The sequence below is a fragment of the Bos indicus x Bos taurus genome, chromosome 22 (genome assembly GCF_003369695.1).
Source record: "Bos indicus x Bos taurus breed Angus x Brahman F1 hybrid chromosome 22, Bos_hybrid_MaternalHap_v2.0, whole genome shotgun sequence".
NCBI classification, from domain to species: Eukaryota; Metazoa; Chordata; class Mammalia; order Artiodactyla; family Bovidae; genus Bos; species Bos indicus x Bos taurus.
In genome coordinates this window covers 33,486,151-33,511,997 of record NC_040097.1, presented here as the reverse complement: position 1 = coordinate 33,511,997, position 25,847 = coordinate 33,486,151, and the positions used below count along the sequence as shown (strand labels likewise).

General features: G+C 40.1%; 1 protein-coding gene across 6 annotated transcripts in view; it reads left to right on the top strand.

Annotated features, from left to right (window-relative positions):
- CNTN3 (contactin 3) overlaps nucleotides 1-25,847 on the top strand; it is a 399,245-nt gene that overhangs the window by 279,718 nt on the left and 93,680 nt on the right. For all 6 annotated transcript variants that reach the window (XM_027522607.1, XM_027522610.1, XM_027522611.1 and 3 more), the window contains one exon: nucleotides 1,563-1,713. In XM_027522607.1, the coding sequence (XP_027378408.1) occupies nucleotides 1,563-1,713 (151 nt within the window). The remainder of the gene's footprint in view (nucleotides 1-1,562; nucleotides 1,714-25,847) is intronic.

The following is a 25,847-nucleotide window of genomic DNA, read 5'->3' as shown; positions in this document are numbered from 1 at the left end:
TTAAGGAAAACAGGTGTCTCTTGGTGCCTGGAAGTTAGAAACACTTCATCTGTACCAAGAAGACTAAAGCTTGGGAACAGCAGATCATCACCTGAAAATCTGGCTGGTGTTATCCATGACAGAGACATATGGTATTACAACAGAAAGGAGGTGAAATGTGCACATATCTGAAGTGGAAGCCTGCTGTACTCTCAATCAGTCTTATAAACCATAGTTTATTCATCTTAAACCAAATGAATCTCTGCCTAGTGTTGCATGGGGTTTTTTAATGGGAAAAAAATATGACCTATGTTTGAAAAGAGATTATACTAATATATAAAGATATTTTTGGCTTGTTTTAGTAAAAATTATTCTCTTAGACTCAGAGAAGGCAATGGCACCCACTCCAGTACTCTTGCCTGGAAAATCCCATGGACGGAGGAGCCTGGTAGGCTGCAGTCCATGAGGTTCCTAAGAGTTGGACACGACTGAGCGACTTCACTTTCACTTTTCACTTTCCTGCATTGGAGAAGGAAATGGCAGCCCACTCCAGTGTTCTTGGCTGGAGAATCCCAGGGACGGGGGAGCCTGGTGGGCTGCCGTCTATGGGGTCTCACAGAGTCGGACACGACTGAAGCGACTTAGCAGCAGCAGCAGCAGCAGCATTCTCTTAGAATTTTAATTTTTAAGGCCAGCAACCTCCAAGATAACATGTCTTCTTTATCTGCAATCACATATATGTATCATATAATTCATTGTATGATATCCAGTTATTAAAAAATAAATTATATTCATTGGGATATGCCATAGGAAAGTAGATTAGATATTTATAGAAATGCACTGAGTTCTTAACTTTTTTCCACATTTGCAGTAAAAGGAAGATGATTTTCTGATTAACATATGCTTTCCTTCAAATGATAGATTGTCTCTTGAATGTTCAGGTATTGTTTCAAGATCAGCATTCCATGCATTATTAGCAAACGTGTTTTCTACATATTATTTAATTGAATATTGTAACATAGTGTAATGATGCATGTTATACTTCTCCAACTTTGAAGTTAAAGCTAACCACATGAACATTTTATAATAGATCTTAATAATGTTTATGATAGATCTTGATAATGTTTATCCAGGAGACTAAGTGTTCAGCACTCAGCCTTTATTCAGTAAACATTGCTAAGTACCTACTGACTATCAGGCACTGTGCTATACACTGTGTCTTTGAAGTCACGAGAGAGAGACTGACCCTGTTATCTTTATGGAACTTTCAAGAACATTCTATGATAAGTATTTTTAGTGTTATTAAATTTGTGACTGAGCTATTTTAAAAGTTCATGGTAAACTTAAAATTTTCATATAAAGTAACTGTCTCAAGAATTAGTACTTGCCATAAAACACAATAGTAGGAATTAGCTTTTGAGCATCGAAAACATCTTGTAAGTGGTCCCCAGTCAGTCAAACAAATCAAGAAGTCATAGCTCACCTGTCAAGAACCTTTAAAAAAATCATTATAAAGTCAACCTTTGGAATTGATAGGAATTTAAAGAAATAAAATCAAATTCATATTCTTTCCTCTTTTTCAGCTTCTGCTCCAGATTTTTCAAAGACTCCAATGAAGAAGTTGATTCAGGTGCAGGTGGGCAGTGAGGTCAACTTGGATTGTAAACCCAGAGCTTCCCCCAGGGCACTCTCCTCCTGGAAGAAAGGAGAGGTGATCGTTCAGGAAAATGAAAGGTATTCTATTGCCCATAAAGGTGGTGCTTTACCTGCTTCTGGCTTTCCATAGCAATGCTGAAGTAGGCTTTCAATATGAAATGAAAAACAGTAGCATTTCAATAAAATGTGAGGCGTTCGGGAACCATAATAGCAGTATTTTTGTTCGCAATACTCTTGAGATGATACTAATCAGGTTTTGAAATCTAAAAACAGATTTACCTCACCTCTTCCAACATAGAGTATTTTAGAAATGAGTTTCTTCCACATTTGACTGGTAAGACTCAAAACTGGAATGACAAAGGAACGCTGGCCCTGGCCCAAGGCTCTCTCTCAGGTGGCCCAACGTCTCAGGGCAAAGAAAATAGAAGATGGCAGCCTATGCTAGATGAATATCAATCTTGTTGGCCTATATTGAAGTAATTTTATGGGTATTAGTTTAAGCAAAGGCTCTCTTGATTTCCTGACTGCTATGATAACATTTAAAATGAAGAAGCAGAATAGGGCTTAGTTTAAAGCACAGATTTTGGAACAAGACTGTCGGGTTCCAATCTGTATTCTTTTACCAGATCAAGGAAGTGACTTACTCTTTGTGTGTTTTGAGTCCTCATTTGTTAATTAATAGGATTAGCAAATACATCACATTATGAGGGTTGGTATGTGGATAAAACCCATAAATATCTATACAGCACTTAGGTCAGAACCTGGCAGAGAGTAAACATAAGTATTGGGTATTGTTCTAATTGATTGAGTACTTACTACCTCTTGGAACCTTGTGCTGAAAGCTTCTGATAAGTGGACTGATGGCCGCAAACATGTCCATGTCCTTCTTCTGGAGAATTTGATTATATTATGTCACATGACAAAAGATAATGAAAGTTAAAGGTGAAATTAAGGTTGCCAACAACTTGATCTTAAAATAGGGAGATTATCTTGGATCCTCTAGGTGGGCACTTGAAAGGGGAAGAAGACGCAGAAGTGTTTGAAAGAAATGTATGATAATGAAGGAAGGTGCAAGTGAGATTTCCAGCATGAGGGAGACCCTAATTGGGACTGCTGACTTTGAAGATGGTGGGAGGGGGCCAAGGAACAAAGGAATTCCAGATTCCTCTATCAAATGGGAAAATCCTCAGTTGACAGCAAGGAGATAGGGATATCAGTCCCACAACTTAAATGAAGTGAATTCTTCCAACAATGTGAAAGAGTAGAAAATGATTCCAGAACCTTCCAGAGTAACACAGGGCTTCCCAAGTGGCTCAGTGGTAAAGAATCCACCTCCCAAGGCAGAAGACATTCATTTGATATGTCGGGGATGGCAGTGGCTGGGAGTGGAGATCCCCTGGAGGAGGAAAGGGCAACCACTTCAGTATTCTTGCCTTCGGAAATCCCAGGAACAGAGGAGCCTGGCCGGCTGCAGTCCGTGGGGTCGCAAGAGTCTGACATGACTTATCGATTGAACACTAATGATGACAACAAAAACTAGCACAACACTAACAACACCTTGATTTTAGCCTGTTGTGACCCATACTGGACCTCTGACCTCCAGAACTGTAATATAATACATTTGTGTTGCTTTAGGCCACCAAGTTTATAGTAACTTGTAATTGGGAAAAAAGGAAACTGATACAGAGTGCCACACATCTTATTTCCTTTCAATATTTCTGCAGCTCTGTGCTGTTTATATCATATTATTATCCCCATTTCACTAATGAAAAAACTAAAGCTTAGAGGAATTATATAATTTGCCTAAGTCACATAGCCAGAGTGAATCCATAGCTAGGGCATAACCATGAAGTGTTTTCAGGGCAACATTTTGTATAGAGAACACAGAATCTGAGAGGTGGTCTCAGCCTTTGAAATCAGGGGGTCTGAATTATTCTTTTTGGAGATGGAGGGAAACAAGGAAACAAGTTCTTAGACAAAGAAATGTAAATTTACTTTTCCAAAACTGCTAAGGCCTACTGCAGACAGACAACCAGGTTGAACTGCATTTAGATTGTTGTCCCAAAGTTATTTTTGTGAGTTGGTTAGGATAACACAATCTGCTATTCCTATGATACTTTGTGGGGGACTATACGATACTTTATGCCTCAGGCAGCCACAGCGGGATGACAAGGCAAAATTGTGAACTGAGCGGTTACGAAACACAGTCTAACCAAGTGCTGGGCAGTACAGAATAGATTTCTGGAACAGAAAAGTAATTAGTGATTTCGAATTTAGTTGTCCAAGCCAGTTTAAACAGGTCAAGATACAAACCATTTAATTTTTACAATGCTGCAAGTTAAACCTTTCTGTATAAATGGTGACAGTTTTGTTGTTGAAAACATTTTAAAGACTTTTAATTGTACACATAAATTAAATAGTAATTATGTTCCAAGGACTTAAATGCTTTGCACAATAATAAACACACTTGTCCTCACAGTAGTGCCTATAGTAGGCAGAGGTTTTAATCTTAACTTTAAAAGAGGACAGAAGATTAGCGGGTTTAGCTGAAGGCACACAGGAGAGATTTACTCCCACTTTAGAGAATGGTGGGCTTCCCTTGTGGCTGAACTGGCAAAGAATCCAACTACAATGCGGGAGACCTGGGTTTGATCCCTGGGTTGGGAAGATCCCCCAGAAAAGGGAGTGGGTACCCACTGCAGTATTCTGGCCTGGAGAATTCCATGAACTGTATAGTCCATGGGGTCCCAGGAGTTGGAGATGACTGAGCAACTTTCACTTTACATAATGATGGGATGATGCACTAAAAAAATTTAAGGTCTAGAATCTCACCTGGTATTTTTCACTTGGCCACTTGCTACATCAGTATCATTAGGTCATTTCTCTAACACCTATAAACATTAATGCTGCTAAGTCGCTTCAGTCGTGTCCGACTCTGTGCGACCCCATGAACTGCAGCCTACCAGGCTTCTCTGTCCATGGGATTCTCCAGGCAAGAACACTGGAGTGGGTTGCCATTTCCTTCTCCAATGCATGAAAGTGGAAAGTGAAAGTGAAGTCACTCAGTCGTGTCTGACTCTTAGTGACCCCATGGACTGCAGCCTACCAGGCTCCTCCATCCATGGGATTTTCCGGGCAACAGTACTGGAGTGGGGTGCCATTGCCTTCTCCCATAAACATTAATATCCTCATCCATAAGAGAGAGATAATAATTCCTACCTCCAGTTCAGTTACTCAGTCATGTCCGAGTCTTCATGACTGCAGTATTCCAGGCTTCCCTGTCCATCACCAACTCCCAGAGCTTGCTCAAACTCATCTCCATTGAGTTGATGATGCCATCCAATATCTTATCCTCTGTCATCCCCTGCTGTTCCTACCTTCAGTCTTTCCCAGCATCAGGGTATTTTCCAATCAGTCAGTTCTTCCCATCAGGTGGCCAAAATATTGGAGTTTAAGCTTCAGCATCAATACTTCCAATGAATATTCAGAGTTGATTTCCTTTAGGATTGACTGGTTTGATCTCCTTGCAGTCCAAGGGACTCTCCAACACCACAGTTCAGAAGCATCTATTCTTCAGCGCTCAGCTTTCTTTATAGTCCAGCTCTCACATACATACATGACTACTGGCAAAAACATAGCTTTGACTAGATGGATCTTTGTCAGCAAAGTAAGGTCTCTGATTTTTAATATGCTTTCAAGGTTGGTCATAGCTTTACTTCTAAGGAGCAAGTGTCTTTTAATTTCATGGCAGCAGTTATCATCTGCAGTAATTTGGGAGCCCAGTGTTTCCATTGTTTCCCATCTATTTGCCATGAAGTGATGGGACCAGATGCCATGATCTTCGTTTTCTGAATGTTGAGTTTTAAGCCAGTTTTTTCACTCTCTTCTTTCATTGTCATCAAGGGGCACTTTAGTTCTTCTCTGCCTTCTGCCATAAGGGTGGTGTCATCTGCATATCTGAGGTTATTGATATTTCTCCCAACAATCTTGATTCCAGCTTGTGCTTCATCCAGCCTGGATCTCACATGATGTACTCTGCATATAAGTTAAATAAGCAGGGTGACAATATACAGCCTTGATGCACTCCTTTCACAATATGGAAGCAGTCTGTTGTTCCATCTCTGGTTCTGATTGTTGTTTCTTGACCTACATACAAATTTCTCAAGAGGAAGGTAAGGTGATCTGGTATTCCCATCTCTTGAAAAATTTTCTACAGTTTGTTGTGATCCACACAGTCAAAGGCTTTGGCATAGTTAATAAAGCAGAAATAGGATGTTTTTCTGGAACTTTCTTGCTTTTTCGAAGCTCCAATGGATGTTGGCAATTTGATCTCTGGTTCCTCTGCCTTTTCTAAATCCAGCTTGAACATCTGGAAGTTCTCAGTTCATGAACTGTTGAAGCCTGGCTTGGAGAATTTTGAGTATTACTTTGCTAGTGTGGGAGATGAGTGCAATTGTGAGGTAGTTTGAGCATTCTTTGGCATTGCCTTTCTTTGGGATTGGAATGAAAACTGACCTTTTCCAGTCCTATGGCCATGGCTGAGTTTTCCAAATTTGCTGGCATATTGACTGTAGCACTTTCACAGCACCATCTTTTAGGATTTGAAATAGCTCAACTGGAATTCCATCACCTCCACTAGCTTTGTTCGTAGTGATGATTACCTAAGGCCCACTTGACTTCCCATTCTAAGATGTCTGGCTCTAGGTGAGTGATCACACCATCATGGTTATCTGGGTCACGAAGAACTTTTTTGTACAGTTCTTCTGTGTATTCTTGCCATCTCTTCTTAATATCTTCTGCTTCTGTTAGGTCCAAAAATTTCTGTCCTTAATTGTCCCCATATTTGCATGAAATGTCCCCTTGGTATCTCTAATTTTCTTGAAGAGATCTCTAGTCTTTCCCATTCTAATGCTTTTCTCTATTTCTTTGCACTTATCACTGAGGAAAGCTTTCTTATCTCTCCTTGTTATTCTTTGAAACTTGCATTCAGATGGGTATATCTTCCCTTTTCTCCTTTCCCTTAGCTTCTGTTCTTTTCTCAGCTATTTGTAAGGCCTCCTGAGGCAACCATTTTGCCTTTTTGCATTTATTTTTCTTGAGGATGGTCTTGATCACTGCCTCCTGTACAATGTCACAAACCTCCATCCATAGTTCTTCAGGCACTCTATCAGATCTAATCCCTTGAATATATTTGTCACTTCCACTGTATAATCATTAGGGATTTGATTTAGGTCATACCTGAATGGTCTAGTGGTTTTCCCTACTTTCTTCAATTTAAGTCTGAATCAGGCAATAAGGACTTCATGATCTGAGCCACAGTCAGCTCCTGGTCTTGCTTTTGCTGATTATGTGGAGCCTCTCCATCTTTGGTTGCAAAAAATATGATCAGTCTGATTTCAGTATTGACCATCTGGTGATGTCCATATGTAGAGTCTTCTCCTGTGTTGTTGAAAGAGGGTTGCTATGACCAGAGCATTCTCTTGGCAAAACTCTGTTATCCTTGGTCCTGATTCATTCTGTAGTCTAAGGCCAAATTTGCCTGTTACTCCAGGTATCTCTTGACTTCCTACTTTTGCATTCCAGCCCCCTATGATGAAAAGGACTTCTCTTTTGAGTGTTAGTTTTGAAGGTCTTGTAGGTGTTTATAGAACGTTTCAACTTTAGCTTCTTGGGCATTAGTGGTTGGGGCATAGACTTGGATTACTGTGATATTGAATACTTTGCCTTGGAAACAAGCAGAGATCATTCTGTCGTTTTTGAGATTGTACCAAGTACTGCATTTTGGACTCTTTTGTTGACTATGAAAGCTACTCCATTTTTTCTAAGAGATTCTTGCCCACAGTAGTAGATAAAATGGTCATGTCAAGTAAATTCACCCATTCCAGTCCATTTTAGTTCACTGATTCCTAAAACGTTGATGTTCACTCTTGCCCTCTCCTGTTTGACCACGTCCTATTTGCCTTGATTATGGACCTAACATTCCAGGTTCCTATGCAGTATCGTTCTTTACAGCACTGGAATTTATTTCCATCACCAGTCACATCCACAACTGGGTCTTGTTTTCACTTTGGCTCTCTCTGTCTCTTCCTTCTTTCTGGAGTTATTTCTCCACTCTTCTCCAGTAGCATATTGGGCACCTACCCAGTTGGGAAGTTCATCTTTCAGTGTCATATTTTTTTGCCTTTTCATACTGGGAACAAGATGACATAATAGAAGGACATACGTTAATCTTCTCCTGTGAGAACTCCAAAATTGCAGCTCGCTGCTGAACAACCATCAACAGGAGAATGTTGGATACCATAAAAAAATAAAATACCGTATGTCCACGGGCAAAGGAGAAGCCCCACGAGATGATAGGAGGGGCACAATCACGTTTAGAATCAAACCCCATACCCGCCAGATACGCTTGGAGGGCTCAAACAAAACCTTGTGTGCACCAGGACCCAAAGACCCCACAGAGACTGAGCTAGACCTGCCTTTGAGTGTGTCAGTATCTCCTGCGGAGGCGTGGTTCAACAGTGGCCTGTCCTAGGGTCAGGGACTCTGGGTGCTGCAGACTTGGGTCACACAGCATGTGGCATAGGCCTTCTTGGAGGAGGTCACCATTAACCCCACCATAGAGCCACTGAGCAGATGACCCACAAATTGCAGAACAATTATACCAAATAAATTCTCACACTGTTAAGAAAGTTCTAGGACCCACAACAGATTTCCCATCCTGAAGATCTCGCAAAGGGACTCAGAATTCCCCCAGGGTATTTGACTTTGGAGGCCAGTGGGATTTGATTACAGAACTTACACAGGACTGGGGAGACAGAGTTGGAGGGCACAAACAAAACCTTGTGTGCACCAGGACCCAGAAAAAAAGGAGCAATGACCCCACAAGAGACTCACCCAGACTTGCCTGTGAGTGTCCAGGTGTCTCCAGTGGAGGCATGGGTTGACTGTGGCTTCCTGCAGGGTCAGGAGCGCTGAATATAACAGTGGATGCACAAGACCTTTTGAAGGAGGTGGCCATTATCTTCATTACTCCTTCCTTGGTTCGGTCTCACATCAAACAAAGGGTGGGAATATAACCCTGCACATAAATAGAAAATTGGATTAAAGATTTACTGAGCATGGCCCCACCTATCAGAACAAGACCCAGTTCCCCCACAGTCAGTCTCTCCCATCAGGAAGCTTCCATAAAGCCTCTTATCCTTATCTTTCAGAGGGCAGACAGAATGAAAACCACAATCTCAGAAAACTAATCAAATTAGAACCACAGCCTTGTCTAACTCAATGAAACTACAAGCCATACCATGTAGGGCCACCCAAGACTGACGGGTCATGGTGTAGAGTTCTGACAAAATGTGGTCCACTGGAGAAGGGAATGGCAAACCACTTCAGTATTCTTGCCTTGAGAACTCCATGAACAGTATGAAAAGGCAAAAAGATATGACACTGAAAGATAAACTCCTACCTTATACAGTTGCTGTAAAGTAAGCATTTACCCACTGTCTGTAGATACACTGATCAATAAGAATGAGGTAGTGGTGGTTGCTGTTAGCATTATTCAGTTGCTAAGTCATGTCTGACTCTTTGCAACCCCGTGAGCTGCAGCACACCAGACTTCCCTGTCTTTGACTGTCTCCCTGACTTTGCTCAAACTCACATCCATTGAATCAGTGATGCCATCCAACCATCTCATCCTCTGTCACCCCCTGCCCCTGCCCTCATACTCTCCCAGCATCAGGGTCTTTTCCAAACAGACGGTTCTTCTCATCAAGTAGCCAAAGGGTATTATTGGAGCTCCAGCTTCAACATCAGTCCTTCCAATGAATATTCAGGGTTGATTTCCTTTAGGATTGACTGGTTTGATCTCTTCACTGTCTGAGGGACTCTCAAAAGTCTTCTCCAGCAGCAGAGTTCAAAAAACCTCAATTCTTGGGTGCCAGCCTCCTTTATGGTCCAACTCTGACGTCTGTACATAACTACTGGAAAAACTATAGCTTTTACTATACAGGCCAGTGAGGTTACATTATAAATAAAACATTGGAAGAAGCAGTGGCTGAGAGACGAAGTTTTTTGTTGGTAGGTTGGGCTACTCATTGATAGGTTGGTCTCTTGAAAGGTTGGCAGTTAAGGCTACCCAGAGTCCACACACATCAAAGATACATACCTTTTTTATCTTGCTGCTTCCAGCTTCCCATCATGAACCAGGCCGGCTGCTGGACGGCTTCAGCCTCTCAAAGACATTCTTCCCAGTGTCATCCCCATGTCATCCCCTGATGACAGGAGAGAGGAAGGTAGAAACCAAAGTCTACTTACTTCCTTTTAAGAAACTTCCCAGAAGTTCCATCCAACAATTTTCCTTATGGAAAATTAGTTCTCTGACCCAGTTTGTCAGAAGTTAGTTCCCTAGCCAAATGTAGCTACCATAGAGATTGGGAAATACAGATTTGTTTCCTGGATGGGAATATGCCCAATGAGAAATTGAGATTATGATTTAAGAGGAAAGGGGGAAAGTGGTGGTCACTCCAGCCCTGTCTCATGTTTAATGTTGTTTCTCTGACCTCTGTATCAAACCTGGCTTTCCTGCATTGCAGGTGGATTCTTCACCATCTGAGCCACCAGGGAAGCCCCTTTAAGCCTTCTGACCTTCTACTTTGTATGGTGTATTTCTTTTTTTTTAATTGTTTTATTAAGTACCTTTATGTTTAACTGGAGGATAATTGTTCTACAATATCGTGCTGCTTTCTGCCATACATCAACATGAATCAGCCGTAGGTATGCATATGTCTTCTCCCTCCTGAACCTCCCATTTGAAGTATTTCTAACATCTCCTCAGTGAATAAGGAAACTTTCAGGTATAAAAATGAGGTTAAAAGGAGTAAACATGTTTAAGGCAAGGGTCACAGTGCTGCAGGTTCTTCACAGGTATCTTAGTTTGAGATTTTACACCAAAACACCGTAAACTGGACGGCTTAAACACTGGAGATTTCTTTCTCACAGTTCTGTAGGATGGGAGCCCAGAATCAGGGTGCCAGCATGGTTGACTCCTGGTAAGGACATCTGCCTTCTCATTATATACTTGACAAGGCAGAAAGAGCCAGAGAGCTCTCTGAGGTCTTGTCTATAAGGGCACTAATCCTGTTCATCAAGGTTCTACCCTCATGACCAAATCCCCTCCTAGAGGCCCTGCCTCTGAACACCATCACATTGGAGACTAGGATTTAACATAAAAATTTGGGGGAAACACTAATACTCAGTATATGGCACCAGGGCTGGTGGTTTGGATTTTGCTTTTATCTCTTTGGACAGCAACAGCACTGATAAGCCAGGGCCTTGATGCTTAGGGGAAAAGCTGCTCGAAGCAATTATGGAACAAGTTGCAGAGTTGAATCTTCTCCAAGTTCATGTGAAATTGGAGTGGGTCTCAGCCATCACTTGGCAACAGAAACCCCATATCTATCCCTCTTGGTCTGCAGCCTTAAGCCAAATTGAGGAAGCACTTTAAATGATAGATTTATTGTGGTTGTTCAGTCATGGGCTGTTCCAGCATAATACATGCAGATTCAGATCTCATCTTGGGGACAAATGAATTCACTGGTGAATTTAAAAATATAAGATAAGGCAAAATTTTTTTGGTAACATATTTATGGCAAGATTTTCAATCCATTTCTTACTTAATTACTTTGGTTGTACTTTGTTTTTTTGTTTTGTTTGGTGTTTTTAGGTAAATCAAGAGGGGTTTGTCAATGAATAAGAAACTTGGGATAAATAGGAAAGCTTTCCCTAGCCTAGCTTAGGGGTTGCTGACAGTTTCTTTCATTAAACCTGTATATACATTCTCAGGTGATGCTAGCGGTAAAGAACCTGCCTGCCAATACAGGAGACATAAGAGACACAGCTTCAATTCCTGGGTCAGAAAGATCCCCTGGAGAAGGGAAAGGCTACCCACTCCAGTTTTCTTGCCTGGAGAATCCTATAGGAAGAGGAGCCTGGTGGGCTACAATCTGTGGGGTTGCAAAGAGCCAGACATGACTGAAGTGACCACGTACACACACACATGCATAAACGCATGTCTATATTTATATCTAGTATGCGATAGAGACATAAATGTAGATATCTGTGTATTTATATAGATATATAGTATCATTCAAACCCTAACCAGAAAAACAAATTCAAGGATTAAATGTGTCTTTTAAAAATTGGATAAAGTGATAGATATACCCAATGTAAACCACACAATATGTTTAAATAATTAGAGTTTACGTGGTGTGAAGGTTTTGTATTAGCACAGTAAGAGCTTTGCAGTTTTGCATCAGCCATAGTATTGTGGATCTAAGTGAGTGAGACACCTGAATTACAGAAAAGTTTTAAAGAAACCAGTGTTAGTGCTTAGAAGTAGAGAGAACCTTTCAAGCTAAGATAATAAAAAGATTATTTCGTAACAGAGGTCTTAGTGAAGCTGGTCTGAATAGATAATAAGGGCTTATAATGGAAATAGTGGTTCCTGAGCTCTTAAAATTAAGTGCTCATTCATTCACTTGAAATATTTTGAATACCTACTATGTGCTAGGCACTAAGTTTACATTTCATTAGAGAAGTCCATCCCATTATTTGTAGCTTTACAGGGTATGAAGACAGGTATCAGAGGACAGTTATAGTAAAACTCAAATGGCAAAGTACAGAATGTTCAGTGATTAGCGGAACAGGCCCCATCTTCTAATTAGAGAGTAGAGCAGGCTTTCTGGCAGATGTAATATGTATAGCAAGACTTGAACGATGACTGGGATCCACTGGAGAAGAGTGTTCTGGGCAGGGGGAACAGCATGTGCGAAGGCACAAAGGCTATAACAGCGTAGGCATCTGATGTTCAGTGAATCTGTTCAAGTGTAAAGTGATTTAGGAGAGAAGGCTGTGGAGAGAGGCCGTGGAGGTGAGCAAGGACTTTATTGTGAGTGGCACAGGAAACCAAATGAAATAAACAGTTCCAACTTTATTTCTGATGAAAGCAACAAAATAAAACGGCAATAAAATAATACATAAAATATCACATTTATTTATTTTTAAAATTTTTATTGAAATATAGTTGATCTACCATATAGTGTTAATATCTGTTGCACAGCAAGGTGATTCAGTTTGCATATATACACATTCTGTTCATGTTCTTTTCCATATGGTTTATCATAAGATATTGAATTTAATTCCCTGTGCTATATAGTAGGACCTTGTTTTTTACCCATTCTATTTGTAATAGTTTGTGTCTGCTAATCCCAAACTCCCACTCCATCCCTCTGCCACTCTCCTCTACCTTGGCAAGCACAGGTTTGACTCTATGAGTCAGTTTATATTTTGTAGATAAGTTCATTTGTGTAATATTTTAAAGTCCACATATGTATGTTATGGTATGTATCTTTCTCTGTCTGACTTACTTTGCTTCATAAGATAATCTCTAGGTCCGTCCATGCTCCTGCCAATGGCATTATTTCATTCTTTTTGAATGGCTGAGTAGCGTTGCATTGTGTGTGTTTGTGTGTGTGTGTGTATGTATATATATGTGTGTGTGTGTGTGTTAGGAATTCTTCTATTGATGGACATTTACATAGTCCCATGTCTTGGCTATTGTAAATAATGCTGCAGTCAACGTTGGGGTACATATATCTTTGAGAATTACAGTTTTCTCTGGATATATGAGGGCTTTCCAGATGGCACTTGTGGTAAAGAACCCATCTGCCAATGTAGAAGATGTAAGAGACTTAGATTTGATCCCTGGGTTGGGAAGATCCCCTGGAGGAGGGCATGGCAACCCACTGCAGTGTTCTTGCCTGGGGAATCCCATGGACAGAGGAGCTGGAGGGCAACAGTCCATAATGTCAGAAAGAGTCAGACACAACTGAAGTGCTTAACACACACGCACCCATTAACTGGATTTATGCCCAGGAGAAAGAGAAAATTTACGTTCTTAAAAAATCACAGAAAGCATGAATTGAAATCACTGCAACCTAAGGCAACAATCCCAGTTAGCAACAATTCAGCAGTCTGAGCAAGAGAGAATTAGAGCCCAAAGTAAAGAAATAGCAAAGAGAATAGAGAGGGTTGTGAAACAGTTAAATTAACAGGACTCAGGATTTGATTCAATTAAAGATGAGGAGGGAAGAAGCTCGTAAAAGTCAAATCCTGAATTTCCATTTCAGATATCAGGATTGTGTTAGACCTAGTTAGTAAGACGGGGACTAACACAGAAAGAGCGGAGGTGAGGGCAAGTGTGACACATTCAATTCGGAATTGTTTCAGTTTGATCTGCTTGTTGACAAACCAGCTGGATATATCTATGTGGGTTTGGAGATTGACTATTTGAATCCGGAACTCAGGAATGAGGCCGGAGCTATAGATGGAAATTTAGGTGTTGTGTGTATATAGATGGTAGCTGAAAGCATGGCAGTGGATCAAAGTTTTTGGCAGGTACATATCATTAAGTAGTAAATCATTTACTTAAAAGAGAGCCTGTATCTTTAATTCTGAAGCTGATGGAAATTTAAATGTAAGTAGAAGATGCCTATTTTTACATCATTTAAATGACCAACAGTCACAATTGATTTATATAGTAATTGATTTGTTAAGTAAAGGTCTGCTTGTTGCTTGGAATGCAGATATTCTAAACTTTTAAGTTACTACTATTAATTCTGATAAAGTTTTTCCCCTTCTTTTTGTTTTATATTTGTATCATCCAGTACCAAGAAGAACTGTTCTGCTTTTTACCCTGTAAAATGGAGGTTTTCTTTATAAACAGAAATGCTGTACCCTTTCGAGCATACAATGGTATTTCACTAAATGTCAAAATTTTAGTGCTTTTATATTCATTTACTTAAATTCACATATTTTCAAAAGACTTGAATTAAAACAGGGTGTGTTGTCTTTTTTCGGCCAAGGAGAATTGTAGAAGATGCTTGAGAACGTGAATAGGCATGGTATGCAAGAAGAGAAAGCCAGCTGGCATATTTTAGAGAATGTTTAGCTTTTTTGTATCACTTAGTGGTACTTAAAACACATTAGCCAATTATCTTTAAAAATGGGGTTTTCTCTTGAATGCTATTGCTTATAACAGTAAATATTTTATTACAATAGCCTCAATTCAGCAGAGAGTCTAAGAATGACCCATTACTTCTAATTAAACACATTAAAGTTGTCTCAAAGGTTTTAGGCAGCATTTAATACTATAGAAATTTAAATGCTTTCTAAAGAAAGAAATAAAGATTTCCCCAAATATTAATAGCCATAATCCAGTGTTTTAAAATATATTAGCCAATTTTAATGTATTTTTTTACATGTAGTTAGGAGCTGGCTTTAAAAGTCAGTTAGCTTTGTATGCTGTATGATTCCATGTATACGTAATACCTGAAAAAGTCTGCTTTACAGACATAAAACAGTGATCACTGCTTGTCCAGAGCTCAGAGTGGGAGGAGAGATTGTCTCTTTGGGGTCATGGTAGAATTTGGAGGGTAAGGGAATTGTTCTAGACCTTGATTATAACAATGGTTACATGACTGCATTGCTTCTTTAGAAGTCACCTAACTCTGTGCCAAAAAGGTTATTTTGTCTATAAATTATACCTAAATATATTAAGCAAACTTTTGCATGCAATTTTAAATATATCTGATTTCATGAGTAGCTTAATATAGGAGTTTCAGAGCTCAAGAAATGCCCCCAACTGGTCACTTTGCCCCTTTGGGGACTCTGAGTAGTTTGATGACGTTACTTGGAAGTAGCATCTAAACTTTTGCCAGTAAACAAGATAATTCATCAGAGCAAGAACCACTTGGCATTTCTGCCATTGCTGCTAGTAGTCGCCACAGTCTTATTTTGTAAAGATGTGTCTGGGGACTCTGTTACTATCCAGCAAATCTGTTAGATGGTATTTCCCTTGGCTGGAGCTTTTAGATGAAGATGAAGAATTTTTTTGCCAAATCGTTTCTGTCTCTATTCCTTCCCTATTTCCTCACATTTCTTGGCTCCTCTGTCTCTTATCACACTGGAGTCGATTTTTCTTCATACTATTGAAAAATGCTGTTCTCTCTCTGCCTGCCATTGCTCCTTTCACAAAAATCCAGACTGGATTATCTTCCTCATCATCCTTGGTGTCCGCATCTCAACAGCTGTCCCCTCACACTGATTAGATAGGTAATGAAGCTCAGAGAGTTTCAGTTCATCTACCCCTGGGCACATAAGCCAAGACCTCAAGGAACCTTTACTCCTGTACCCTTCAGTTCAGTCTCTCAGTCGTGTCTGACTCTGTTATGCCATGGACTGCAACATGCCAGGCTTCCTGTCCATCACCAACTCCCAGAGCTTGCTCAAACTCATGTCCATCAAGTCGGTGATGCCATCCAACCATCTCATCCTCTGTCATCCCCTTCTCCTCCTGCCCTCAATCTTTCCCAGCATCAGGGTCTTTTCCAATGAGTAAGCTCTTCGTATCAAGTGGCCAAAGGACTGTGCCCTTAACTCCAGATTAATCTCTTACTGGTAAATTTACAGTAACAGAGGAGAATTTTATTTATTTAACACATGTGATGTTGCCAGCTTTCAGGACCTGGATATTAGTCATTTCGAGATTGCTGTCTCTGCTTCATGTCTGCAGGGAAGGTACTAGGCTGTCCACTAGTTTCTCTTATCTTTTCAACACTAGGGACTATGCACTGGGCTGGGAATATAGAGATAAACCCTCAGGGAGTCCACACACATTCTGTTTAGAATGTGGAGAATTTACCCATAAGTTAATTTGGGAGGGACTGTATGATTAAGGTGACCATACGTACTTTATTCTACAGTCTGGGGCATTCTGGTGAGAAAGGGGACCCTGTTGGTAATTCCTGCCAAGACAACACATAGAAACCGAGACTTGCCCAAGGAAATGGGACATTTCCACCCTATCATGGAGATGTTTGTAAGACAGTAAGAAGCACAGAGAAGAGTTGTTGTCTCAGCCAGCATCTTGGGGGAGTGGGCAAGCAACTCCATACCTAGAGGTATCTCAAAGGAAGTGATGATGAAGCTCCATTATGAAGGATCTATGAAACCAAGCAAAGGAATAATAGTAGGGAAAACACCATCTGAACAAAACCATTGCATGGACAGGAAGTAAAACTGCTTATGTATTACAATTATGTCCAAAGTAAAGTTCTCATGTAACTAGGAAAATGAGAAAGCCTAACCTGAGTTCCTTCCCATATAGGGAACCATTTTTCTCCTTCAGAGGATGTGAACCCTGGAGGAAGATAATTTTTCCTGAAGGGGAGATTGATACACCTGGGTAAATACACAAGAATCTCAGAAAAGAGAGACATTCCTCTCCTGTCACTGGGTTACCCAACCCATACCTCTGTTTCTCTTATGCTTCCAGCTGGGAAAAGAAGAGGAAAAGGATGCATTTGCCACATAATCCCCACACCGTAAGAGCATAAACTACTATTTAAGAAAAGAGAGGAGTCCATGCAGCCCAAGACTGGGTTTTGAATGGGACTCATGGGAAGGGATCATAATCACTTCTCTCCTCCTTCCCATTCTCCAGCCACAAACAAGACCTACAGATGATCTCCTCTTAACTGCAGTCAGCTTAATTTTCTGCCTATTTGTATAATTATTTACATGCATACTAATTCTGTGCATATTACTCATTGTGTCAGATGAAGTTAAGTATATATTTTATTTGCTTCTTGATTTAATTTTAGTAAGTGGAAAGAGCAGAGGATTGAAGTCAAAAAGATACTGGTCAAATTGTGACTCTGCCATTTACCACACAGGTGTGATGTTAGTCAAGTTACTTAACCCCTGAGCCTTGGTTTCCTTATTTTGTGTATTAGAGCCAGAAATTCTTACTGTGCAGAGATAGTCAGTATATTAGATGACATTTGCTTTGTGGCATAGCCAACTCTTAGCAAGAGGTTGGCTAAAAAGACTCGTCTTGGTTGACAGGTAGAGAGAGGACAACTTACTTCCAGCTCTGTCCTGCCCCATTTCTCTCACATTCTTTTTTTTTTTTTTTTTTTTAGTTTTTTTTTCTTTTTTTACTTTCTTTTTTATTTTATTTTATTTTTTAACTTTACAATATTGTATTGGTTTTGCCATATATCAACATGAATCCGCCACAGGTATACACGTGTTCCCCAACCTGAACCCTCCTCCCTCCCCGTACCATCCCTCTGGGTCATCCCAGTGCACCAGCCCCAAGCATCCAGTATTGTACATCGAACCTGGACTGGCGACTCATTTCATATATGATATTATACATGTTTCAGTGCCATTCTCCCAAATCATCCCACCCTCTCCCTCTCTCACAGAGTCCAAAAGACTGTTCTATACATCAGTGTCTCTTTTGCTGTCTCGTACACAGGGTTATTGTTACCATCTTTCTAAATTCCATATATATGCGTTAGTATACTGTATTGGTGTTTTTCTTTCTGGCTTACTTCACTCAGTATAATAGGCTCCAATTTCATCCATCTCATTATAACTGATTCAAATGTATTCTTTTTAATGGCTGAAGACGCTTACTCCTTGGAAGAAAACTTATGACCAACCTAGATAGCATATTCAAAAGCAGAGACATTACTTTGCCAACAAAGGTCTGTCTAGTCAAGGCTATGGTTTTTCCTGTGGTCATGTATGGATGTGAGAGTTGGACTGTGAAGAAGGCTGAGCGCCGAAGAATTGATGCTTTTGAACTATGGTGTTGGAGAAGACTCTTGAGAGTCCTTTGGACTGCAAGGAGATCCAACCAGTCCCTTCTGAAGGAGATCAGCCCTGGGATTTCTTTGGAAGGAATGATGCTAAAGCTGAAACTCCAGTACTTTGGCCACCTCATGCGAAGAGTTGACTCATTGGAAAAGACTGATGCTGGGGGGGATTGGGGGCAGGAGAAGAAGGGGACGACAGAGGATGAGATGGCTGGATGGCATCACTGACTCAATGGACGTGAGTCTAAGTGAACTCCGGGAGTTGGTGATGGACAGGGAGGCCTGGCATGGTGCGATTCATGGGGTTGCAAAGAGTCGGACACGACTGAGTGACTGAACTGAACTGAATACTCCATTGTGAATATGTACCATAGCTTTCTTATCCATTCATCTGCCGATGGACATCTAGGTTGCTTCCATGTCCTGGCTATTATAAACAGTGTTACGATGAACATTGGGGTACATATGTCTCTTTCAATTCTGGTTTCCTCCGTGTGTATGCCCAGCAGTGGGATTGCTGAGTCATAAGGCAGTTCTATTTCCAGTTTTTTAAGGAATCTCCACACTGTTCTCCATAGTGGCTGTACTAGTTTGCATTCCCACCAACAGTGTAAGAGGGTTCCCTTTTCTCCACACCCTCTCCAGCATTTATTTCTTGTAGACTTTTGGATTGTAGCCTATCTGATTGGTGTGAAATGGTACCTCATTGTGGTTTTAATTTGCATTTCTCTGATAATGAGTGATGTTGAACATCTTTTCATGTGTTTGTTAGCCATCTGTATGTCTTCTTTGGAGAAATGTCTGTTTAGTTCTTTGGCCCATTTTTTGATTGGGTCATTTATTTTTCTGGGATTGAGCTGCAGGAGTTGCTTGTATATTTTTGAGATTAGTTCTTTGTCAGTTGCTTCATTTGCTGTTATTTTCTCCCATTCTGAAGGCTGTCTTTTCACCTTGCTTATAGTTTCCTTTGTTGTGCAGAAGCTTTTAATTTTAATTAGGTCCCATTTGTTTATTTTTGCTTTTGTTTCCAATATTCTGGGAGGTGGGTCATAGAGGATCCTGCTGTGATGTATGTCAGAGAGTGTTTTGCCTATGTTCTCCTCTAAGAGTTTTATAGTTTCTGGTCTTACATTTAGATCTTTAATCCATTTTGAGTTTATTTTTCTGTATGGTGTTAGAAAGTGTTCTAGTTTCATTCTTTTACAAGTGGTTGACCAGTTTTCCCAGCACCACTTGTTAAAGAAATTGTCTTTTCTCCATTGTATATTCTTGCCTCCTTTGTCAAAGATAAGGTGTCCATATGTGCGTGGATTTATCTCTGGGCTTTCTATTTTGTTCCATTGATCTATATTTCTGTCTTTGTGCCAGTACCATACTGTCTTGATGAACTGTGGCTTTGTAGTAGAGCCTGAAGTCAGGCAGGTTGATTCCTCCAGTTCCATTCTTCTTTCTCAAGATAGCTTTGGCTATTCAAGGTTTTTTGTATTTCCATACAAATTGTGAAATTATTTGTTCTAGCTCTGTGAAAAATACCTTTGGTAGCTTGATAGGGGGAAATATACCGTGTTCATGGATTGGAAGAATCAATATAGTGAAAATGAATATACTATCCAAAGTAATTTCTTACATTCTTTTTTTGTCTCAGTAGACTCTAGTTGCAATAATAAAAATAATAAAATGAAATATATGAAGCATCCACTATGGTGGTGGCTTCTACATAGGCTCTCAAAAAAATGTACCTGCTGCTGTTGATACAGTTTTTTCAAATTTATTTGATTAAAGTACGTTTGATTTACAATTTTTTGTTAATTTAAGCTGTACAGGAAAATGATTCATTTACTATTGTTCTTTAATTGCTAAGTCAAGTTCAACTCTTTTGCAATCCCACAGATTGATGCCTGCCAGGCTCCTCTGTCCATGGGATTTTCCAGACGAGGATACTAGAGTGGGTTGCCATTTATTCTCCAGGAGACCTTCCTGATCCAGGGATCAAACCCATATCTCCAGAATTGCAGGAGGATTTCTTACCACTGAGCCATCAGGGAAGACTGACTCAGTTACACACATACTACACACACACACACACACACACGTCTGTGTGTGTGTATATATATATACATATGTACGTTCTTTATATATATTCTTTTTCATATTCTTTTCTGTTTTGGTTTATCACAGGGTATTGAATATAGTTCCCTGGGCTATACAGTAGGACCTTGTTGTTTATCTACCCTATATATAACAGTTTGCATCTGTTAATCCCCACATCTATGTTTTTAATATTATTTTTTTCATCATGTTACTCATATACATTAAAAGTAATAAGACTGGGTTAAAAAGAAAGATGGGCAAAGAGCTTTCTTAAAGCAAAACAAAAAAGACCTTTCTTTTTTACAGCAACCAGTTTTGAGTTTTATGTTATTTAACCTCAAGTGAATAAATTCCACCCACATATTATTAAAGAATTGGCAGCTTTCAAATGTTTTCCTAAAAGTATATCATCTAAATTTTGCCCATGACTGTGTGGTTCTTAAATCCATGTTTTAAATTTGATTTTTATGGATGTAAAAGTTAAGGCCCCTTTAAAAATATTTTGTCAGTTTATGATTTTGGTAGGGGAAAGCTGGTTAATGAATTTGAATGTGCTGGGCATTGGAATTTACTTCTAGCCAGTTCTGTGTTAGAACTGGGTACATTAATTCATAACAATGCTCAGCATAGATGTTTTATTTACTGGGTGCGTCTCCCCATACCACATCCATATGGTCATATATATTTTCTCACTCAAGCCCCAAAATCCCATGTGCATTTGCCTACAGCCTAATCATGTTCTATATCCCTGCTTTCACTGAAAACTTAAAGAAAAACTATTTTGTCATAGAATCCTGTCATATCATTATGTACTACCTTTGCACATTTTCTGATAAAAATGTTTAAGATAGAAAAAAAGAGGAACTTTCTCTCAGAATAAGAATATTGATTTTAACATTATCAAGAGTGTATACCATTGCCTTTTTCATAATTCTTTTTTTTTTTTTAAGACAAAGCAGAACTCTTATTGCAGTCTGCATATATATATTCCTGCATTTATAACTCTGTATTTCCTGGGCTGGAATGTCTTTTCCTTTCAGCCCAGCAAACCTCTACTTATCAAGCAAGGCCCATCTTATTATTACTCACTATGGGAACCCTTTCCCGAGCCCAGTAGGTGAGATTCATAGCTCTTCTGCTTTACCCTTGAGACTTCTTTAGGCCCAACTGTGTCATTTAACACAGCTCTTCGTGCAGGAGGCGATCTCGGCTGGGTTCTCACCTTCTCTATCTTTGTAGCCTAGACCACTGTTCCATACATGTTTATTCATTTTAGCATTCATTTACTTATCAAATATTCATTCAGTTCCTGCTTTATTGACTATGCCAAAGCCTTTGACTCTGTGGATCACAGTAAACTGTGGAAAATTCTGAAAGAGATGGAAATACCAGAACACCTGACCTGCCTCTTGAGAAACCTGTATGCAGGTTAGGAAGCAACAGTAAGAACTGGACATGGAACAACAGACTGGTTCCAAATAGGAAAAGGAGTACGTCAAGGCTGTATATTGTCACCCTGCTTATTTAACTTATATGCAGTCCATGGGGTTGCTGGGAGTCGGACACGACTGAGCGACTTCACTTTCACTTTTCACTTTCATGCATTGGAGAAGGAAATGGCAACCCACTCCAGTGTTCTTGCCTGGAGAATCCCAGGGACGGGGGAGCCTGGTGGGCTGCAGTCTATGGAGTCGCACAGAGTCGGACATGACTGAAGCGACTTAGCAGCAGCAGCAGAGTACATCATGAGAAACGCTGGGCTGGAGCAAGCACAAGCTGGAATCAAAATTGCCAGGAGAAATATCAATAACCTCAGATATGCAGATGACACCACCCTTATGGCAGAAAGTGAAGAGGAACTCAAAAGCCTCTTGAGGAAAGTGAAAGAGGAAAGTGAAAAATTTGGCTTAAAGCTCAACATTCAGAAAACGAAGATCATGGCATCTGGTTCCATCACTTCATGGCAAATAAATGTGGAAACAGTGGACACAGTGTCAGACTTTATTTTTCTGGGCTCCAGATGGTGACTGCAGCCATGAAATTAAAAGACGCTTGCTCCTTGGAAGGAAAGCTATGACCAACCTAGGCAGCATATTAAAAAGCAGAGACATTATTTTGCCAACAAAGGTCTGTCTAGTCAAGGCTATGGTTTTTCCAGTGGTCATGTATGGATGTGAGAGTGGGACTATAAAGAAAGCTGAGCGCTAAAGAACTGATGCTTTTGAACTGTGGTGTTGGAGAAGACTCTTGAAAGTCCCTTGGACTGCAAGGAGATCCAACCAGTGCATTCTAATGGAGATCAGTTCCTGGGTGTTCATTGGAAGGACTGATGTTGAAGCTGAAACTCCAACACTTTGGCCACCTGATGAGAAGAGGTGACTCATTGGGAAAGACCCTGATGCTGGGAAAGATTGGGGGCAGGAGGAGAAGGGGATGACAGAGGATGAGATGGTTGGATGGCATCACCGACTCTATGAACATGGGTTTGGGTGGACTCTGAGGGTTGGTGATGGACAGGGAGGCCTGGCGTGCTGCAGTTCATGGGGTTGCAAAGAGTCGGACGTGACAGCGACGAACTGAACTAAACTGTTCGCTTTAACTATTGCTGCATAACAAATCACCTTCAAACTTAACAGTATAAAACAGCAATCATTTTATTATCTCTTGCAGTTTCCATGGGTCAGGAGTTGGGGAAAGGCTTGGCTGGGCATTGTTTATTCAGAGCATCTCACATGGTTGTAGTCAGGCTTGTGCTGGGGCTCCAGTAGCTGAGGGCTGGCTGTGCACTGCTATCTCTCTGGCCAGCCCATGGCTTCTCTGTGGGCTAGTTTGGGTTCCCTCAAAACATAGCAGCCTCAGGGGAAGCTGAAATATTTAAGGCCAGCAAGAGCTTCAAGAGTGAATTTTTAAGCAAGCAAAGTGGAAATCTGATCGCCTAGGCTTCAAAGACACGGAACCTTATTTTCCTTGCATTCCATTGGTTACCAGTGAATTCCCAACCTAACCAGATTCAGAAAGAGGGGAGTTGGACCTTCTATCTTCGTGAGAGAATGGCGAGATTCTAGGAGAGCATTTAGGACGGGAAGTCCTTCTGTGGCCACTTTTAAGAAATGCAGTCTAGCACACCCACCACATGCCTTGCATTGTGCTGGAATGGGAGGAAATAGCAGTGAACCAGACAGATATGGTCCCTTCCTCGTGGTACTTGGAGAAGGAGAGACCACATTTAATAGGGTAAAAATGCAATTATATTAGCCACCAAGGGGGAAAGTTATTTAATTATATAGGAGGTTTCAAGAAAGGCCTCTTTAAGGAAGTAACTATTGGACAAGAACTAAATAGTAAGAAGCAGTGGGTCATGCCAAGATGTGCCATTCATGGAGAGGCACTGATAAAAACAAAAGCCAGGAGATGGGAATGAAATTGAGTTATTTGAGACTGTGTGACTGAAGTGTCATCCATAGAGAGGAAGAATAATGAAATATGAGGTCCCAGAGGTGGGCCAACTCGTTGTAAAAGCCCCCGATGCTGGGAAAGGTTGAAGGCAAAAGGAGAAGGGAGCAGCAGATGATAAGATGGTTAGATAGCATCACCAATTCAATGGATATGAATTTGAGCAAACTCCAGGAGATAGTGGGGGACCAAGGAGCCTGGCGTGCTGCAGTCCATGGGTCACAAAGAGTTGGACACAACTTAGCAACTGAACAACAATAGCACCAGAGATGGGCGGAATCCAGAAATGGGATCCTTGAAGACTGTGATAAAACTGTTAGGAATAATAAGTCATTGGAGATTTTAACCCAGAGGTGTGTCATGCTCTGGTTAAGACCACGCTGGCTATAGTGTGGAGAGTGGGTTGAGGAGAGAAAGAGGGAAAGCACAATGACTCTGGTTAGGAGGCAACGTGGAGTTGTCCAGGCAGTAATTACTAGAGGCTTGATTTCGAATAAAGTGTAGGAATTGTAGAAAAGGTTACTGTGCATATTGTGATCGAGCTGGATACATTTGTACCTCAGATACAAAATTTCTTACCAGACCGTCAGATTTTATTGGTAGTTGTGCATGAACTAAATGCACCCCCTGCAACCATTAGATTGTAAGTCTCTAAAGAATGGGGGCCAATCCTTACTCCTCTGTGAGTTTTTCAGAAAACTGTGTTGTAAGTGCTCAACAAGTATTTGTTGAAATGAATTTTATTCTTTTTTTGGATAGTTTCCCATATCTTAAAAGTACCTATAAGTTTCTTATTTAATTTATTGCAACAATTTCTTAGAAATGGATAAAATTGATTTTTTTATAGATTTATACTTGAAGCTTCCTATTAAAATATGAAAAGTGCTGTATTTTAGTTTATTCTTCCCCCTCTTGAAGCCCATAATAGAAAGAGGGGTGGAATGGATAGGATGGTTGAATGAATGATTAGGTGAGCTGGCATTGCACGTCTATAGAAAAAGGAATAAGCATGTGGACTGGCACTGATGGTTGCTGCCTCCTACATTCTTATGCTGGAAAGGAGTTATTCATAATTTATAATCTGTTATATAAATTCTTTATAATCTGTTATATAAGTTCTAATCAGTTGGTACCCAGAGTTACATTTCTTACTGCCTAACAAATTTTTTAAAATTTTGAAAAATCATTTTGTACTTTTACCTGTTTCTCATTTACTGATATTATTTGCAATGTTTTATCTTAATGTAGACCACATTAATATCTTAATGTAGACTTAACTGCTAAAGCAGTTTTTGTTTTGGGGCACGAGAGTGTTTGACCCTTTGTGAGTCTTGTAATTCTGAGAAAAAAATCTGTAATTGAGGTTGAATATATATAATCTGTCTTGTTTTGAAGAAATCATTTTCTTTTTTTTTTTTTTTTTCTTTCTTTTTTTTTTTTGGTTTTAATTTTATTTTATTTTTAAACTTTACATAATTGTATTAGTTTTGCCAAACATCAAAATGAATCCACCACAGGTATACATGTGTTCCCCATCCTGAACCCTCCTCCCTCCTCCCTCCCCATACCATCCCTCTGGGTCGTCCTAGTGCACCAGCCCCAAGCATCCAGTATCGTGCATCGAACCTGGACTGGCAACTCGTTTCTTACATGATATTTTACATGTTACAATGTCATTCTCCCAAATCTTCCCACCCTCTCCCTCTCCCACAGAGTCCATAAGACTGTTCTATACATCAGTGTCTCTTTTGCTGTCTCATACACAGGGTTATTGTTACCTCTTACCTTTTACATTCAAATGCTAAAGAAGGAAGCCCCTTTAACTTGAAGATTGTACTATGTACTTAATTTTCTGCAGTATTTCTCAATTTACATAATTGGTAAAATTGTTTTTAAAGCTTGATATAAAGTATGTTTTTCTAGTTTAGGTTCTTGAAACACCTTATA